General features: G+C 37.2%; 1 protein-coding gene across 2 annotated transcripts in view; it reads left to right on the forward strand.

Annotated features, from left to right (window-relative positions):
• The window catches only part of AGBL1 (AGBL carboxypeptidase 1), a 948,924-nt gene that overhangs the window by 577,834 nt on the left and 350,206 nt on the right, over nucleotides 1–20,884 (forward strand). For both annotated transcript variants that reach the window (XM_004056715.5, XM_063698809.1), the window contains one exon: nucleotides 7,154–7,317. In XM_004056715.5, the coding sequence (XP_004056763.4) occupies nucleotides 7,154–7,317 (164 nt within the window). The remainder of the gene's footprint in view (nucleotides 1–7,153; nucleotides 7,318–20,884) is intronic.

Below are 20,884 nucleotides of genomic sequence, written 5' to 3' on the forward strand. Positions count from 1 at the left end.
AGAAAAATACTCTCTAAATCATTTATATTTCTATATATTTATATTTCTGAACATAAATTTTTTTAAAATTGAGATATCTATGTATGTATGTATGTATGTATGTATGTATGTATGTATCTATCTGTCTGTCTGTCTGTCTGTCTCTGTCTGTCTATCTATCTATGCTGTTGGCTTGCTGCCCTGTTTATATATTAGTAATACAATAATCAGTTTTTGGTATTAGGATTATGTTAATATTATAAAAGAAATTATGAAACTGTTTCTTGTTTATGATGTGGTTTGCATTCAATGTTTCTCCTTCTCTTGGTTTGTCTTCCTGATGCTCCTACCCATAACATTTTGAGGTGCAATACTTTCTCTTCAAAATTATTTATATCTTGCTCCACTGTCTTAGGTATTAGTAGTATGAATAAATATTAGACTGTTTAATTTTAGTTATTTATAGGGATCTTGATCCTTTTTTCTTTATTTTCTTTAATTATATTTCAAATACTTGGAGATCCTGTTTGATATGTAAACTCAGATATTTTTTGGACCGTAGGTGAGTACTCTCTTCCTTCTCCTCACCCTCCTTTCTTTCCTTTTCCTTCTTCTTGGCTTCTGCTATGACTACCATACTATCTGAGTTTGAAATTCCAAATGGAAGCATATCACTTTTCCCTAATCTCTTCTAAAATTCCTGTTTATATGTTTAGCTCATCATTTTAATCTAATCTGTTGTGTTAGTTTTGTATTGCTGTAAAGGAATACCTGAGAGTGAGTAATTTATAAAGAAAAGAGGTTTATTTGGCTTACAGTTCTGCAGGCTGTACAAGCATGGCCACAGCATCTGCTCAGCTTCTGGTGAGGCCTCAGGGAGCTTTCCCTCATGGCAGAGGTGAAGGGGGAGCAGCCATGTCACATGGTGAGAACAGCAAGAGAGAGAGGAGCAGGCGCCAGGCACTTTAAACAACCAGCTCTTGCCTGAACTAACAATTCACTCGTTCCCATGGGGAGGGCACCAAGCCGTCCATAAGGGATTCACCTCCATGAACCAAACACCTCCCACCAGACCCCACCTCCAACATTGGGGATCACATTTCAACATGAGATTTGGAGGGGATAAATATCCAATTCATATCATCCACCTTTGAGATATTGGAAAACTTCTTGAAGTTGTCTTCTCTGTAATATATTTTATTTTCTACATTGAACAGTCTAACTCACAATTTTGGCCTTTAATTTAGAAATTGAATTTTCATCTCAATAGTGGTGTCACTTCTAATTTCTTATTGTTTCCTTTTTGTGCCTTTTAATGTACTTTCACCAATGCAATATACTCATTTCTTTCAGAAAATATAAACAAGAAATTTCCCAGATTTTTCCTACTTCTGGCAGTAAATCTATTTCACAAAAAGACATTTGTTTGGTATCTTCAGAGTGGCCCCCTTTTATCTGCAATACTTCTTCACAGATTTAACATCTTTCCTCTGTGCATGTTTACAGAGGATGTTCAGTGATGCTCTGTTTTATAAAAAGTGATTGCCAGAGGTTGTTGTAAGACTTTGGGGCAGATACTAAACCCTGTTCACTTATAACTTGGTTTTGTAACAAAGACAGAGGCCCATGCAAGGTTTGAGGATTGATCTGGGACCATCACACAAAGCCAGGACCTCCAGAGATGACAACTGTGGTCAATGAATTAGTAAGACCTCAATCTGCAAAGGGACAATGTGGGCATATTTGACTTTCTTGGCCATGTCTTTGGGTAGAGCAGTAAAAATGGGCAAAGTCTTCATTCCTAATTTCTAAACACAGCCCTCCTTCAAGCAGATTTGGAATCACAATTCAAATGTACCAGTAGCCCAAAAGGCCTCAAGCCAAAAATTCTCTCTATAGTGGTTCCTGATTGGTAGTGTCCTCAAGTACTTAGGGGAGAAAAACAAAAGTTCCAACTGAAGAAAAGAGCGCTAACACCAATCTACAAAAACAGACTTTAATGTTAAAAAAAAAAGTTTAGCATTTTAAAAATTATAATTGAGCAAACAGGACTACACTACTGACACTCAACAGAAAAATCAAACTAATGTACGATGCCCAGACACACTGCATATGCAGGAATAATCAGGTATGATAATATAAAATAACCATGGTTTTATGTTTTTCAGAAATGGTTTTGAGATGAATGAGTTTACAAGTAGATTCAATCTAGTTGAAGAAAGAATTATTAATATGGAACAAAAATATGAAAAAAATCAGAATTTACTACAGTGAAACAAAGAAATAGAAAATAAGAAAGTAAGGTTAAGAGATGTGGAGGACAAAGGGAAAATAGAAAACATAACATACGTTGAATATTATCTTTGATTTCTTTGACAGAGATAAGGGAGAGGCAATATTCAAAAAGATCATGGATGACATTTTTCTAGAATTATTGAAACATACTAATTATCCTGTCAATAAATTCTAAATAAAGGAAATGAAAATAAATTTAAATCTACTTCAGAAAATCCAAGATAAGGACAAGATCTTACAAACTGCTAACCTAAATACCACCATTCATTTGTAGGCATATATAACTTTTAAAACATTTTTTCCAGGTAGCAATAATTTCTTAAAGTATTCTTTAAAATTTCTGAAATATGTGGATATTTTCTTGATGAGATTATAGAGCCCTGTCTCCTGGAAATGTTTACATTTTCCTGGAAAACTATGGCAATAAAGTCTGAAAGTGTGTGTGGAGGGGAGTGGGGTCTGAGGATCATCACCTCTGCTTTCATTGCCAAAACTTTGGCATAAATTGTGTGACTGCCTGCTTTGTACCTTGAGTTTATTCAACTTTATTTAAATCATGCGCATTTTTCATATTCTAAATGGTTGTTATAATTATCATTTTAATAGCTTCCTTATATTCCATCAAATTTATTCCATTACAATTTCCTCAGTCATTCCTCGCCTATTAGACACTTATGGTTTTATTTCCCTCAAATTTGGATTATTATATATAATACTGTCATAATATACATTTTTATGCCTATAGCTTCCCTTTTATTTTGGTTCAGTTTATTAGGAAGGGTTCCCTGAAGTGACATTACCATGTCAAATGTTATGGAGCCACTGCCCTGAAGGTCTCGATTAATTTACACTTCCACCAGGTATTTTGATATGTGCCAGTTTCAGCATGAGGGTCAGCACTGAGTATTATAAGTTTAAAATAAAGGCCGGGTGCGGTGGCTCATTCCTGTAATCTCAGCACTTTGGGAGGCTGAGGCGGGCAGATCACCTGAGGTCAGGAGTTCGAGACCAGCCTGGCCAATATGGTGAAACCCTGTCTCTACTCAAAATACAAAAATTAGCTGGGTGTGGTGGCGGGTATCTGTAATCACAGCTACTCGGGAGGCTGAGGCAGGAGAATTGCTTGAACCCAGGAGGCAGAGGTTGCAGTGAGCTGAGATCATGCCACTGCACTCCAGCCTGGCTGACAAGAGTGAAACTCCGACACACACACACGCACACACAGTGTGTGTGCGTGTGTGTGTGTGTATATATATATATATATATAGCAAAATTATATAGTAAGAATAGTACATATATATTACATATATGTAATAGTCTATCAATTTGCAGAGTGTAGAAAGCATTTTTATTTAAATAATGAAATGGAACATGTTCCCACATTTCCTTATTTTTTTCTGTTTTGCTCACCAATTATCAGTACTTATGCTATTTAAACATCTTTTTTGGACCTGTTGTTTGTCTTACAGATATCTAACATAGATATTCTTCTTTTGTGGTGAGTTATCAACAAAAGTTGTTTAAAAACAGAGAGGGTTGTACTGGTTAGCTTTGCTTACTAATACTGTGTAGACATAGGGACCTATATTTTCTAGCAGCATTGGCGTCAGAATACTAGTGTGATAGACACTGTTGGCTTGCCTGACACTCATTTCCAACCCTCTTCTCTCTTACCTGTCTCTTTTAAAGAGGGTGAACAGGCTGAAACATTGAGTGACCAGCGCATAGTAAAGCTGGAGGTGGTTTTATTATAAAGCCTGGCCAATAAAATATAAGCAAGAGTGTGCTGGTGCCTTTGTGCCACATTTTCTCTTTCTTTTCCCTCAGATGATGATGTGGTTGCTGGAGCCATAGCAACCACCTTGCAATCAGATTTAAACAAACAAACAAACAAACAGGAGAATGGCAGATAGTGTGGCCTTTATTTTATTACGTTGCTGAAATAATGCCATGAAACTTCTACCTTTCCCTCAAATTTATTTTTGTGCAAAATAAAACCTCGTTTAAGTCACTATACTCAGACTTTGTGTTACTGTCTGTGGAAAAAATTTCTAATTAAGACATCTGAGCTGGGTGAGAAGGGAGTTGGATCTTCATTTTATTTATACTCACTTTTAAACAAATCCAGAGCCAGTTTTATTCATAAACTTTCTACTGTGAACCTGTGATAACTGACCAAAGTGGAGGTCAAAATTTCTAAATTTTATTTACCTGTTTCCCAGTTTATATCCAGAGATATGAATAAGTCTCCTGGAGCCAAAATAAAATCTGTTTTATTTTTAATGCTCACAACATTTGACAATGGGAGAACAAGATTTAAAGGCACTCACATACCCAAACCCAGAGAAGTCAAGTTCTACTTGACAGTGACGATATGCATCTGAGAGATAAAAATCCATCCATGTCTCTCCACGTCCACTCATTTAGAGTCGCTATTTACCCATTTATCACATACTGAGGATATGACATTTGACAGGTATGTGCTCCATGCCAGAGATGTAAAGGAAGAAACATACTCCTCAGTCTTTGCCTTTGAAAAGTTCTCTTCCACACCAGTGATGGGGTGTGAGAGGACGTCCTCTACATAAACAAATGTATTTAGCCCAGGAGTTCAAGGCTGCAGTGAGCTGTGATAGCGCCACTGCACTCCAGCTTGGGTGACAGAGCAAGACCCTTTTTCTAAAACAAAACAAAAACAAAAACAAAAACAACTCTCAAATATGTTTTATACTGTGTGAGAGTAAAAAGAAAAAAACAGAGTAGTAAAGAGAGATTAATATCAAAGGGCAAAATGGAATATAAGGGCCTTGCCCAAGTCTCCACAGCCAATAAAGTGGTACAAGTTCCTTTAATCAAGGTCTTCTGGACTACTTGTTACAATGACGACTATGACCTGAAATATGTGGGCCAACATCTGGGGCATCAAATTTTTTTTACATTATAAAATACTATCATTTTAGCTGTTATTGTATAGAAGTTGAGTGGTATGAAGGAACTCTCCCTAACCTACCAGTATGGCATATACTGTGAGGTTTGTTTTCCTGAATGACTCCTTCTTTTAACCTCTACAGAGCACCTGTTATGTGTCTGCTGGAGGCTGGGGTTGCAAATGTGTATGCGAGTGCTCCTGCCCCCGAGGGCCAGAGTCTTACTCTCATTCCCCTTCTCGCCTCCCCTTTGCCACCTGTGAGGTGGCTGACTGAGCAGGCGGGTGTGACCTTCACTTCCAACCAAGCCAGCCATTCTAGAATTGTATAAAAGTAACCTGGAAAAGGGGTTGGGGAAAGAATCAGACCTCGGAGCTTTAGAAAAGAGACTCAGATTTCTCTTTCTTTAGAAAGTGATCTTTTCTATTGACTTAAGAAAAAAACAACTTGTTCAACATCTGTCTTTCCCTTCTGACTGCTGTTGCTTAAGGAGGAACTGACTTCCCTTAACTCTGAAGTAATGTCTCCTTTCTTTAGGAAAACAGGTGTCAAAACATGCAGCAAATCAAATTTTCAAACAGCTGAAATAAACTTGAGGATTTTCTACCTTTTTAATGCTTTTAGCCAGGAATTCTTTTGTGAGGCTTATGATTTCCCAATTTGGAATTTTGTTTCTCCTTGAGGTGCTTATGAGCAATCCTTCTGCATTCTTATTGTCCCATTCCTGTCCTCCATAATAAATCATTATTATTTGGATGTGAAAATCTATTTGTAAAAAATGTGTCATTATTATTTTTTATTTAGGTCAAATGTACTTTATAAACAGGAAATCCTCAGGACCACACTGAATTCCATTGTATTAAACATCTTTATAGGAAGAGAGAAAGATAAATTGAGCTAATTTTGATCAATATTATGACTGTGAAATATTCCTTATCACCAGATGCTTAGGTATGAAGGGGAGAATTATGATTCCATTTTACAGATGAGAAAATCAAGGCAAAAAGAGTTCGCTGAGCCCAAGACCACACAGTTAGAAACTAGTGAAACCAGATTCACACTTAATTCTGATCTAACTTCAAAAACCACGCACTTTCTAGCTGACCACAATGGAGTCTCTTCTAGTCGCTGTACAGCTTTTTATGTTGAGTAGTCAAGACTGAATTTACTTATTAGCCTCTGGTACTTACTAGATGCTAGGCCTTGGATAAGTTACTTGTATTCATAAGTCTGCATCTCCTTATCTGTGGAATGGAGAAAAGAACAATCTCTACTTCACAGGGCTTTGGTAAGGATCCACTGAGTTAATGCAAATCAAAGAGCTTAGAAGGGTATTTGGCGTGCAGTAAGGGATCAATTAAGTTTGGTCTGTTTCTTCATGAATTATACTATAGAGTACATGTCACGATTTTGCTTTCATGCATATATGAGTACAGCTGAATAGCGGGTTCTAAATGAATACTGGTTTTTTTAAAGTTTCAGTGTTCAGTATTTATATGTGAAATATTTCCCCTACTTTTCTCCATTGGCTGATAAATTCAGAGGAAGGAAAAGTTATCTCTTAGTAAGATTCTTTATGAACTTTTGTTTCAGAAGTGAAAAAAAAACCCCTTTTAAAAGTACAGATAAAAGCGTTGCTGCTTTGACCATGGTGTGGGAAGGGTACAGACTCCTGGATCTCCATATATCCCCCTTTCCCTTTATAACCCCTACCAGCTCATTATTGTCATGGGGGTACTTCTGGGGAGCCCTGGATGTCGACATCACGCAGACTGAGAACCACCACTCCACAATGCACACAACAGAATGTAATGGACAGTGACTGACAAATACAATTAATTCTCACTGTCTGAAAAATGCCTGTGTGTAGAAGTCCTTCTTCCTAATTTCAAAGTGTCACCACTCAGCTCCCATTATACGTTGCCACGGTTAACGCTTTGTTTAACTGGCAGGGTCTACAGTTTGGTACCAGAGAACTGGAGGAGATGGGAGCCATGTTCTGTTTGGGCCTCCTCATCCTGGAGCTCAAATCTGCCAGCTGCAGCCATCAGCTCCTGGCTCAAGCTGCAACTCTGCTGAGTGCTGAGGAGGAGGCTCTGGACCAGCACCTCCAACGGTAAGATGTTCCCAAGGGCTCAGAGAAATTTGGACCTTGGTGGTTCCATTGCTGAATATCTCAGTAATGAAAGTCGAGTGGACCTAGGGGTCTTTACACAGAGAAAATATGGAAGAATTCCCAAGTAAAGGTAGGTACACTATCTCGTTTCCTACTGATGACAAAGAGGATGCTGCCTGTTTGTACACATATATGCAAATATAAAACTATATGTATTTATACATATTTCTAGGTAACACATTTATGATAAAGAAGATGTGGCTTGGTGACACACACACGGGATATCTACATACACTTATATTTACCAGTTATGTGTTTATATGTATACAGATAACATTTTTGAGCCATTACTCAGCAAAAAACAATGGCAATCTCATTGACAATATCTAGGCACCTGGAGACAAGAAATGTTTTACTCTTCCCATTCTCAAACACCATTGTTCCTTCTTGGAAGATGAAGGGAACCACCTGAAGATGATTAATACATTGGCTCAGAGAACCAGACTCCCAGCCATAGCAGGGAAAGGCTGGATTTCTGAGAATCGTGGAGATTATTAATGAGCCAAGTGAGGGAGAACCATTATCAAAATGAGCCGTTTTGATGTTCTTTCCTGTTGAGAAATATTTTAGACTTGACCAAAACAAATTCAGTGGGCAAGAGGGGAAGAAATAATGGGCATGTGAGAGGAGAGAGGATGGAGGGGAGTCCAAGAAGCCAAAAGCGGCTAAGTCATTGCCCACACTTTGAGTGTCAGAATGGATGGAGAAATTGAGTTGTTGGGGAAGTGTCTCCTGGTAAATGAGGAGGCATCTGGTCGTGCACTTCACGTCCAAAGGCAGAGAGAAAGCCATTCATCCTGGGGCCATCTTATTTTTAGCTAATTTTCTTGAATTTTCCTCCTGTTCCTGTTAGGTGGCTGTTGCAGTGTGACATACTGAATGGCCAGTGAAACCTAGAAAGATCTAGCAGTATGCCTTAATACTGCTTTGGAAGGCCGTGGTTTTTCTGAGACTTGATTACCTAAATGCAGTAATTAACTTGCTCACCACACTGGGCTATAGATCATAGACTATAGAAACTTAAGTAAGTGCAGGGCTCTTTCCATAGAGCTGCCGCTGCTGATTTATTTTGACATCACAACCACTTCTGCCTGCCCCTGGTCCCTTCAACACCCCTCAGTGTCTGAAGGCTTCGTGTGTTTGGTATCTTTGTGGTGTTTTCAGACTCTCTCTCTGACAGCAAGCGCTTCCACCTGCCAGCATATATATTTCAACTTGTCTTTTCATCTTTTCCTTTACTAAGCTATCTTGGGTGTAGGCATACCTGGATTTTCTTTCCTTCTTTCTCTTTTTCCCCCTCTCTCCTCTGCTGCTCATTGAGGGAAGATTGAGCAGAACTGGCATTGCTTGCTTTCGTCAAATTAATTGTGCCCGTCTGTTTGATCCAATTCAGTGAGGATTAGTTGCCTGCAAACTGGAACAAAAAGAAATCTATCAAAGAAATGCCTTTTCTAATTCAAGTTTAAAGAATTTGATGTCAGGCTTCAAATACAATGGCTGCTATATAGGTTATTATAAGGAGATAATATTATTTGCCTCCACCCTTCCACACCATTTCACACAATTATTCATTTTTCAATTGCATCCTGACCGAGGGGATTGAAGCTAGAGGTCCTCCCGTGACCTCTGACCTTTCCTAGGATGGTGCAGCTCCCAGTCTAGGAAAGATACCTGAACACAGGATGTGATTAATATGTCTACTTTGAATATATTTGAATTAAGTTTGGCAGGCATGGAGTTTGGTGGAGATCAGCAGGAGGGAAACTACCTATTACACCCAGACATTTGTATGGTAATATATTTTCCTATTCGTTACGATGCAGTTGACCACACGGATTGCGATTCTTGCCCAAAGGACCTGAAAACTGCATGGTTGAGAGGGAGATCACCGTGAGCATTTCTTGACCCCAAAAATGTTCCAGCCAATAAGCTTATGGTCACAAAAAGATGACAGAGAGAAAATTTATAAAATCTACTGGTTTGAAACCATCAACAGGCTTTTTGAGAACCATTTGATTAGTTTCTGAAGAATAAAGTTAAATCCTGAGATGTAATAATCAGCAGAGTGAATCCTAGAACTTTTGTTAGTATCAGGATTCTTATTGTAATACAAAGAGTGTAACCAATGTTTGTCAACACAAATCTATGTATGTTTTAAAGAGGAGACCTCTACCACCCTCCTCTCCTCCTGCCTCTTCCTTTGATATAACAGGGTTTCCAGCATCCTACGAGAAGATTTGTATTGTTGTTGCACGGAAGGAATTGTGAATAACAAGGTGGGTGAGGGGGCTGTTCTCCAAAGGTCTGCCCTAAAGAACTACAAGAATGGCTGGGTGCGGTGGCTCATGCCTGTAATCTCAGCACTTTGGGAGGCTGAGGCGGGTGGATCACGAGGTCAGGAGTTCGAGACCAGACTGACCAACATGGTAAAACCCCGTCTTGAACCCGGGAGGCGGAGGTTGCAGTGAGCTAAGATCGTGCAACTGCACTCCAGCCTGGGCGATAGAGGGAGACTCTGTCTCAAACAAACGACAACAACAAAAAAATGCTAGGATGTGGTACTGCATCCTCTCCTAGGCCCACAGACAGCATTAACTCCTTGGGAGTGATCAGCCAGGAAGACAAAGTGTGGCTGCACACTGTGGACATCATGTTTTCTGACAATAGGTTTCATGCTTCATTTACCATAAAAACAATTTAGGTGTAGTCAATATCCACAGAGCAACTCACCATTTTTCAAGAGCAGAGATAGCGGATGTTTGCCTGGTGGCTGACGCTGAAAATGAAGTACATGCATGCTTTGTTGTTGGTTTCCTTTTGCAGTCCTCCTCTTCCCAGTTGCTCATTTCAGAAACGTCTGCATACTCACGAAAGCATCTTTTGATCTTTCCTCTCCTCTTCCTTTCTCCTTTCTCTCAATCTTATCCCTGGAAATAATTGTGTGTGCACTGCAGGAAAGCTAAGCTGCTTCTTCAGGAGGAGCCGTTTATCCATTGTGACAGGTCTTTTGCAAAGTCATTTAAGGTTTGCCGAGTCAGCCACTGTTCGTCTCGATTTGTATCCCTCCACTGCCTCTTGCTCTTCTCAGCCGAGCCCCCCACCTCCATTTGTCCCTCCCTTAATAACAAGAGAAAGCTAAAGCTCAGAGCTTCAGAGCCGTGCCTCAGCAATGGCTCAACACCTCCCGTGTTCTCCGAAATTATAGTCCTGTTGCTTTAGCCTGGGCTCACCTTAGTATCTACATAAACTAGGTTTGTTTGACGGACAACACTAAAAGAATAAAAATTCTACATAGGTCTTAGAAAAAAAATGTTTAATAATTAAAAAGGTGCTTGATTTTCATTTGTAAAAGTATAATTTTGTTCTTTTGAATGAGAAAATGAAATTAGGAAGGCAGACAAAAGCGCCCCTATCCCTGTCTCAGCATCCAGATAACTACTGTCAACATTATGGTGAAATATCCTAAATTATTTTTCTGTTTTTAACTTAATTTATTGTTTTAAATTGACAGACAAAATTGTATGTGTTTATTGTGTGCCGTATGATGCCTTGCAGCCCATATACATTGTGGAATGGCTAAGTCTAGTAATTAACCTATGTATCACCCCACAAAGTTATTTTTGTGGTGGGAACATTTAACATCCACTCTTCTATCATTTCTCAAGAATGAGAATATTGTCATTAACTATATTCACCATGCTGGCAATAAATTATTTGAACTTATTCCTAGGCTATATTTTTTACCTATGGATAAATAGACATACAGTACTCTCAAAAACAATGTGCTATAGTTCTCCTTTTTTGCAGCTTTATAAACACTTGTTCCTATATTAAAACTTTTGCCATTTTTAGGAGAAAATGGGGTGCTGTTTTAATGTAGAATTTGATGTTTTCTGATGCAGATAAAAATCCTTCTATATCATGAGGAGTATTTTTTATAAATTTCCTAATCACATCTTTGTGCATTATTCTGTTAACCATCCCTTTTTTTAAAAAAGTTATATTTACATTTAATTTTAATTTCTGTGTTAAAGGTACTCAACTTCTGTTTGTCTTGTATGCTGCAAATATTTTCCCCAAATTGTCATTTACCTTTCACATTTTCTATATGGTTTATTGGCATTGAATATTTTTGCTTTCAAGTAATTATGTTTATCAATTCTTTTCTTTGCTTCTGTTACCTTGGATAAACCTGTCTACCTTGGTTGAATAACAGATAAATTCACACCCACTGTTTATCTATCTGTTATTGAACTGAGGTAGGCAGGTAGTTTTATAGTGAGTATATTTACATATTATAATTTATTTTCCATTTTTACTATTGAATCATTTTGTATTTTTAAGTAATCCACCTTTAATCACGGATTAGTAATGCCAGTTTATTATATAGTATATACACGTGCATGTACCTGGGTATATTTTTTGGATTTATATTCTGTTCCATTAGTCTGCCTGCCAAGAGCACGTAGCTTTTAATACTGTAGCTTTGTAATCTAAATGTATGATGTTGCAAACACCACCTCATTAGTATTTGTTTAAAAATGTGTTTTGCTGCATTCCCTTCTTTATTTTCACTGATGCACTCTATAATGAGTTGTTAGCTGCCAAAACCTAACCCACTGGGATTTTAACTCAGGTAATATTAAATTATAGATATTTTTGGTCTATTGAGTGCTCGTCTATGTTACTTTTATAAAATCTGATATTTTTATTTACTGATTCAGATCTGCTTTGATGTTCATCAGTAACGTATTCTAGGGATTCTTTTCATATCCTTTTTATGTAGTTCCTGAATATATCATCATAAACTTTTAATCTCAATATTTAAAAAAGTTTTGTTCATCTAAAAAAAGTGTATTTTTCACTACATTGCTTCTAAGTGCTTGTTTTAGTTATATAGGGAATTTCTGGGTTATTTATATATTTATTTGTAACTTCAGCGAACTCTCTAGTTATACCTAAAAGTATTTCCAGGGATTTTTCTGTTTTTCTGGATAGAAAACAGTATCATTTATAATTTCTGACCATCAGCTTTGCTTACTTCTTTTTCTTATCTTATGATCTTGGCTAGAGTTTTGAGACTAATGTTTAAGGCTGAGGAGTTTATGAGCATCCTCACCATAAACCTAACTTCAAAAAGAGAATGACTCTAAGCACTTAAGAATTAAGTGAAATGGCTCTTGGTTTGATATTAATATTTGATATCTTCTTCATTATTACTATTTTTTCTTAGCTTATTAATTTAACAAAGTCCAGATTAGATGATTAATTTTATCAAAAGATTCTTTAGTATCTAAAAAATAACTATTTACTTGAATTAATAAAATCTTATAGATTTTCTAATATTCAGCTATCTTTACATTTCTAAGGAAAATGTATCTGGCTGTGATCTGAAATATTATTTTAATGTAGAGATTGATATTACCTACTGTGAATTGAGGAGTTTTGTGCCTATATTTGTGAGTGAGTGAAGTCTGTGCTTGGTTTCTATTGTTCTATGACCTGGAACACTTTAAATTTCCTAGGATACATCTGCACCTTGAACATGTACATACTGCCTGTAAAATCATCTGTGTTCTATTTATATGAAACAAAAATATTATTTTTCCAATGTTAATTTTCCCAAATAAGAATTATCTATGGCATTAAAATTGTCTTATAATCACATTCAGATCATTTTAAAATTCAACTTTGTGTTTAATGACTTGCATTGCTCATCTCTACCCATTCTATGCAATCATGTCCTCATTCTTTTTTCTCAATGTTGATTCATCTTACATTTTTCAGAGAGCACCTTAAAAATAGCTTTCCTTTTTTAAAATGTAAATCAATGGAGTTTTTTTGCATATTAATACATATGTGAATATCCTTCTCTTCCCTTTACCTAGGAATTCTACTTTCCCTGCCTAGAGATTTTATGGGTAACACATTAAAACAATGTAGACGTGGCCACATTTTCTCTGGTATGTAATCTTATGGTAGCCAGCCTAATTTTTCTTTCTTTGTATGCACCCTGTTTTTTCTTTCTTTCTGTTTTTTTTTTTTTTTTTTTTTTTTTTGAGATGGCGGTCTCTCTGTCACCTAGGCTGGAGTGCAGTGGGGCAATCTTGGCTCACTACAACCTCCGCCTCTTGGGTACAAGGGATTATCCTGCCTTAGTCTCTTGCGTAGCTGGGATTACAGGTGCCCACCATCATGCGTGGCTAATTTTTATATTTTTAGTAGAGACAGGTTTTCACCATGTTGGCCAGGCTGGTTTTGAACTCCTGACCTCAAGTGATCCACCCACCTCAGCCTCCCAAAGTGCTGGGATTACAGGCGTGAGCCCCTGCACCTGGCCGCACCCTGTCTTTTCTACCTTCATAGTTGTAGTAGTTTCTGTTTGTTCCCTAAAACAAAAATTATTTTTCTACTACATCAAAAATATTTCTTTCTTTACTCCCTTCTTTCTTTTCTCTTGTGTGTGTGGTTTAGTTCCTTTAATTGATTTTGAATATGAACATTCTATTATCTTGAAACATGTCTCAATTATAAAGGATCAGTGATGCCACCCCACGTCTTCATTTATCTTCCTCTGAAGTGTTTGTTATCTGTTTTCTCACCTCTGTATCTGTTATCTCTTCTTCTTTAATCCTTTTTACCTCCTTGCCCCAATTCATCAAATTCTGGAAATATGTCTCAAGTTTGCCCTCACACATTCAATTTTCTGCAGCATGGACTCTCTGCTCTTTGCTGATAACATATTTTAATTTTGGTGACTTTACATTTAGGTTTCATTGCACCTATTCCTCATCTTTCATGAGTTTCCTTTTATTCATGTTTGTACTATTGCCAGCTCACTTTCCATTTGGATCAGTTATCTTCTCATTTATCGTCCCACAGATTCCTTTTTGAAAAACAACTTTCCAGATACCTTTATACAGGCTCCTGTGTCCTGTGGCTAGTCATTCCCCCGAAGTGCACCACTGCCAAGCTTCTGGAAAGGCATTGGCCTCCTTGTACTTTTGCAGGATGTTTCACCACCTCTAGGTTGTACTTCTTACCTGTTTCTGCTCTTCCAACTTCTTTTCCTCATTTTTTTGGTCTATTCATTTTGAATCATGAGAGCTCTATCATGACTTACAATTACTCAATAATCAAGAGTTTATATGTTCTTTAAGCCCTTTTATGGTCTAGCTGGATGTAGAGAGGTCCTCTTGTTTTAATAGAAAGTAACGTGATTTAGGTGGTGCTTTCTCTTCAAGAATTCATGGTATTTTGGCTTTTACCTGAGAGTACAAAGTTGGGTGATTGTGTTGGAGAGGTTAAGGAGAGCAGGCATGGAGAAGTGAATGAAGATGGAAAGTGCCCTACTAATGTCTATGGGCCAAAATGGGAAATTTGGGATTGGAGACAATGGTTTCCATAAAGATCCCATTACAGTAAAGCGAAGGATGGAGTCTTAGTAGAATCTTCAGTTTCGAGTTAACTTTCTGTTTCCATCAATTCCAAATTAATGCTACGTGACTATTCTGGTAATAGCTCTCTTTAATTGTCTGCTGTTGTCTTAATTCTATTCAGATTTTAAAAATTAGCCCATAGTATGAAATATCTGAGAATATTCTTAGCTTCTTTCTATAGTTGCAGGCAAATAAATGCTACATGTTGGGAAATGTTGGAATGGAACTCCGCCTGGGAATCATGATAGATTATGAGTACCATGTCCTGCTTTAAAACATTAAATGGCTCCCTAACTGGTCAAGGGAAATGAACTGATTGGCCAGAAGAAGTGCTAATTTTAGGCTGGGAAAACAATAGCAAAAAACAAACAAACAAACAAAAACCTTGTTTCATTAGCTGTTAAAAGCAAAATCAAATATTTTTGTTATGATTTTATGCTGATTCTTCTATAATAGATCAATTAAAATAGTGAAAACCCAGTGTTCACGTTTCTGTGAAGAAAGAGGTTTAATAATATCATGAAGCTATTGGTAAATTGGTTTACTTTTCTCTGGAGAGCAATTTGGCAGTTTGTAAAAAGGCCGATAAAAATCTCTCATTTGATCCTCTGTTTACAGCTTACAGAATATTACTCAAGACAATAAACATAACAGAAAAGAATATTTAATATGCACATATTTATATAAATAGTACTTATTTCTCCACAAAATTTTAAACAACTCAAATTCTTAGCAGTAAAAAAAAGAACATTATTGATTAATTTTCTGAATTACTATACTACCATGAAAATAATAAGTATGTCAATTTATATGTAAGAAAATAATGAAGCAAACATTTATTAGGGCCTTACCATGAACTAGATGCTGTGCTAAGCATTTTATAAATATTATCTCTCTTAATCCTATAAATAATCCCATGTAGTAGATGCTTTCATTAACATTCCCTTTTACCAACAAGGAAATTAAGTTTTATAGAGGCTAATAAGTTTGCTAAATGTCATGACTATATTTAAGAGACTGCACTGGCATTTGAATCTACTTTTGCCTAACTCCATGGCTCAAGTTCTTATCCTTTGTTATATTTAGCCTTTTGAATAATAGATAAAAAGCAAAGCAGAGTAATTAATGGTGTACACATGCTGATTACGAGTTCAGCAACACAAAAAACTGACAGGTGGGGGGGGCATTAAATGTATAATCTAAATTTAATTTAGTTTTGTTAATTTCTCTTTATAGTTCCTTAACGTATGTGTTGGGTGTGCATGTATATCTGTGTGTGTTTCTGGGTAAGTTTTAAAACTCGAATGACTTGGGTTCATTTTGGACCATAAATATCCCTTGATTGTTTTAATACTATTCAGGGAAGATTAATGTATACCATTATAGGTTGAATGCGTTGTAACCCATGGTGAATTGAAAAGAGAAAAAGATTGCAGATGCCAAGGAGTGAAAGTACATTTTCTTCATACTGCATTTGCTGCTTCCAAAATGTTACCACCTAATAACAACCATGAAAGTTAACCTAAAAGAATTCCTATTTTACAAGTGACTCCATGGGAGTCCAGGGAATCTAAGTGACTTGCTAGGTATAGTTAAGTGATTTACACATTGCCAGTCAACATGGGGGATCTCATTCACCTCTGCCTCAGGCTCAACCAAATGAACGGCAGGTCTCTTGCCCATGAAACTATAAATACCTGAAAATAGAATAGGCTACCAGCCCCTGGAAAAGGATTTCAATCAAGAAACTCACTCTTACTACTCTCTATAGCAACTGCAGCCCTTCCCAGCCCTTGTCTTTGGTTGTTAATTCTAAAAATGGAAGGCAAATAAAACTTTTGAAGTTTTCCCAAACAGGAGCAGTTGTTTTCATTTAAGAAGGCTTCAAATAGCCTGGCATGGGTGGTCTAAGTTAACTCAATATCTTTTCATTAATTTTATATCATTACCGCTTTCTCTTCTTTCTATCTAATTCTTATTTCTTTTTTTTAAGTACCCTGTGACACCTATGGCTCTTACCGAAGAGCTAGTCCTTTAGGTCAAAGCCATTTTACTGGTGAGAGCTAATCTACCAGATGTGCTAGAGGAAAACAAAAGTGTAAATACAATAGTGAAGGCAAAGGAGAGAAGGGAGGGAGGGAAGGAAAGAGGGAGGGAGGCTAATGAACAGGAGAAGAAATCAAGGCATTTGAACTAACAGATCCTTATGGGGATAAAAAGCATCATAGAATGTTTACATTTCTTGGTTTGAAAGATCCTGAGCTTAGATTACTGATTTAGAAGAAAGATGGTGCCTTTTAAAGTTTCTTTGAACATTTCCACATTTTTACCTGATTTCTTTATCTTTGCCAATTGCCAAGTTGCCCCCTCTCAGGAAGGAAGGAAGTAAAGAACCCTAGCTACATTGTACTGTACCCAAGATGAAATAGTCTATCACGGCTTTTGCCGTCCTGTAAATTTCCATGAAGTCCTCACTTTAGTTAGTACCTAGCATAGTTCTCTCTTTTTTTTTCTTTTTTCTCTTCTATTTCTTTTTGTTTTTGAGACAGGATCTCACTATGTTGCCCAGGCTGGTCTCAAACTCCTGGGCTCAAGCAGTCCTCTTGCCTTGGCCTCCCAAAGTGCTGGGATTACAGATGTGAGCCACCACACCTGACCCGTAGCATAGTTTAGATCACAGACATAAGGCTTAAATTCAAGGAAGTTCAATTCTGATTCAAAGTATTTCTGGGATGACAAGCTCTGTGAATCTATGGTGTTGTCTTAACTTGTTTACTCTCAGATTTTTTGGCTTTAACATTAGGGAATCTCCTTTCAGATCTAATATCCTACATTTACTCTCAAAGGTACAGCTACTGACACCCTCACATTCTAACATCAGCAGTAGAGTTGCAACCCTGAATTCAAGATAAAAAAGGCAAAGCAGTTGAATTATGCTAAGTGGCAAACAGCTTGTATTTGACTGAATAAAAATTAAATTTTATTTTTATGTTGACTGGATAGATGACAAAGAAACAGAAGCCTTACTAGTGCATGGGTAACAGAAAGGAGTTGTAAACAAGCAATGAGAAAAAGATGGAAACAAAGAGGTATGTTTAGAAGTAGATATCAAGATGTGTGGAAAATATCAAACCAACATCTAGCATCCAAAGTAGAATCCGATACAAGATGACCCTTTACAAGGGGCTTAAATGTTCTTACCAGGAATGTCAATAGGTACTATTTTCTGTTTCTGGACATGGACACCTCAGGAGAAAGAAGTGATTACCTCTGCTTGGTCCTTTTAGTTTCTTTAGACAGATTTGTCCAATTCAGACCTCAAGTATGTCCTAGTAAGCCAGAAAAATATCTTCAGTCATGTGATAGCTCATCATAGACTTACTGATTCTATTTGTGGTGAGAGATGAGCCTATTGGAAAATGAAGATAACTTAGCATAAGCCAATATTGTTTCAGTACAATAGGAATGGAAACTAAATTAGAGTCAATAAGTTTATGATGACTTAGCATTCATCATTTTATTATGTGGCTTTGAATCAGAAAAGCTGACTAGCTCCCTATGCTTTGCCAGTGAGTAATAAAATAAGTAGAAGGAAGAGACGATAATGTTATAGAATACTATGTGCCTGGAAGTGTGATAAAGATTTGATAGGCATTATCTTAAAGCAAGTTTAGAAAGTCATTATTATTATTACTATTATGATTAATACTATTTTATAGATAAATAAAAGGTTTATGATGCTAAATGTTTGATAAAAGCCAAATCAGTATTATATGACTGATCAGTGATTCAAATGCTGGTCACTGAATCAAAGCTTTTTCTCTTTTATTTCTGAAACATATTGCAAATGATTCTGAAAATATATTCATAAAACAGTTTCCAGGATGAAGTGGAAAAATTAGTCCATAAAATGTGATCTACATAAATCACTGTTCTTTACCAAAGAGCTGACTTCCTGTAATTTCAGTACAAAGATCGTAACATCCTCCACTGTAGGGAAACATACGTGAAAATAAGTCCCAACATTCTAAACTTTTCACCCACTAGATGTTCAAGGTCATGAAGCAAAACTAGTTAGCCTGCCTTTGTTGTTGTTCTTGATCTTCATGCATTTAATTACTTGTGGACAACCTAGAAAAAGTGAAAGAAACTTCTCCTCCCCACTCTCAGCTAAGGACATGCAATGATTTTTTAGGTCTACATGATATTGGCTATTGAATGTTTGCTTTTTAAAGGATTGATCTAGTTTTTCTAAAGAAGGCCTGGAGAGTTTGAATTGACTCCATCTCCTATCAATGAAGTGCTGAGGACCTAGAAGTGATTTGCATTCCAGTCTTAGCTAGTTTTTAACCACTCACATGTTAGTGTGTGAAGAAATAGACACCAGGGAATTTGGTATCCCCATCAGAAAAATAGGAGTTAATGGCACTACTGATAATAGGAACTGATGTTTATTGACTGCTTAGCATATTCTAAGTTTTTTTTTTTTTTTGAGGTGAAGTCTTGCCCTGTCACTGGAGTGCAATGGCATGATCTCAGCTCACTGCAACCTCTGCCTCCCAGGTTCAAGTGATTCTCCTGCCTCAGCCTCCCGAGTAGCTGGGATTACAGGTGTGTACTACCACGCCCAGCTAATTTTTTGTATCTTTAGTAGAGACAAGGTTTCACCATGTTGGCCAGGCTGGTCTTGAACTCTTGACCTCATGATCTGCCTGCCTTGGCCTCCCAAAGTGCTGGGATTACAGGCATGAGCCACCATGCCTGGCCTCTAAGTTTTTATTCATATGAATTTTTATGAATTTTTATCATCTCTCACAACAAATAGTCATGAGATACGTAATATAATTATACATATCCCATTTGACAGAAATGAAACTGAGGCACAGAGAGCTTAAATAACTTGCCTAAGCCCACACAGCTAGTTTAAATAACTTGCCTAAGCCCACACAGCTAGTAAGTGATGAAGCTGGGATTTGAACTCTGGCAGTTAGACTCTAAGACCAGAATGTTTAACCACTGCTCCCATTTGAACAGTGGATGTGGTTTTGTAAAATCATTCATCTCTTGTTTCTAACTTATCCTTGCACCAGTCAGGGTTCTGTCAGGAAAACAAGCTGCTCTATGAATTCCAGATATCAATGGCAAAAAGAAAAGGGAATTAGAGGTTTATTAAGGCATTGAAAAGGCTATATATGGAAACAAAGGCAAGAACTCCGTGGCCAATTTACCTTCAATAGAAAAGTTGGCCATTTTCAAGAGCACACCTAGAAGCTGCTGTGAGCCTCAAGAACTTCTAGGACACTCTTGTCAGGCACCTCTGTCTGCAAAGTCGGCTGGAGAACTTCTGAAGTAACTGCCCTCACCTGCTTCTGTAGCCAACAACCACGAAGAAGGTGTCTGGTTGAGGCTTTCCTGAAAGCTAATTAGGCCCTCATGTCTGCTGCCTGCCCATCTATCTGCCACAAATGCCCCCTACCCAAGAACAATGGCCTCTTCTCTTCTGCTTCCAAATCCAACAAATAGATTGACAGAATCTAACCTGAAACCTTGGAGAACCAGAGTGAAAGGATAGGATGATTATATGGCTGAATACTATGTAATATTTTAATATAGTCATGAGTGATTTCAAAAATCATGGCCTGTGAACAGACAAATCTACAGCTTCAAAGCAGAAGTATGAGTGCCATAAGAATAAAGCATAGGCTAAGTTAGTTCCACAAGTTGCTATGGAGTAGATTGATGGGAATTCTTAAATCTGCACGTTTTTGTTGAGTTTCCAAAGTGTACATAATGATTATAATAATTTTAATTTATATAATTCTTCACTATGTTCAGGTGTTTCTATTTATAGCCCCTTGATGAGTGTCCTCAGATATACACTGAAATATTGAGAGTGTGAGAGACCCATACACACTGGCAGCCAGGTCAGTACAATCACCTCTCAGCATTTGTAAATCATGTCTCAGGCACGGTTCCCCTATATCCAGTAAAATAGTTGTTACTAATTCCATCAGCAACACAGAGATTTTGTCTTCCCCAAGACCCTAACTTTTGTTAGCAGCAGAAAT

Source organism: Gorilla gorilla, chromosome 16 (genome assembly GCF_029281585.2).
Source record: "Gorilla gorilla gorilla isolate KB3781 chromosome 16, NHGRI_mGorGor1-v2.1_pri, whole genome shotgun sequence".
Classification (NCBI taxonomy): domain Eukaryota; kingdom Metazoa; phylum Chordata; class Mammalia; order Primates; family Hominidae; genus Gorilla; species Gorilla gorilla.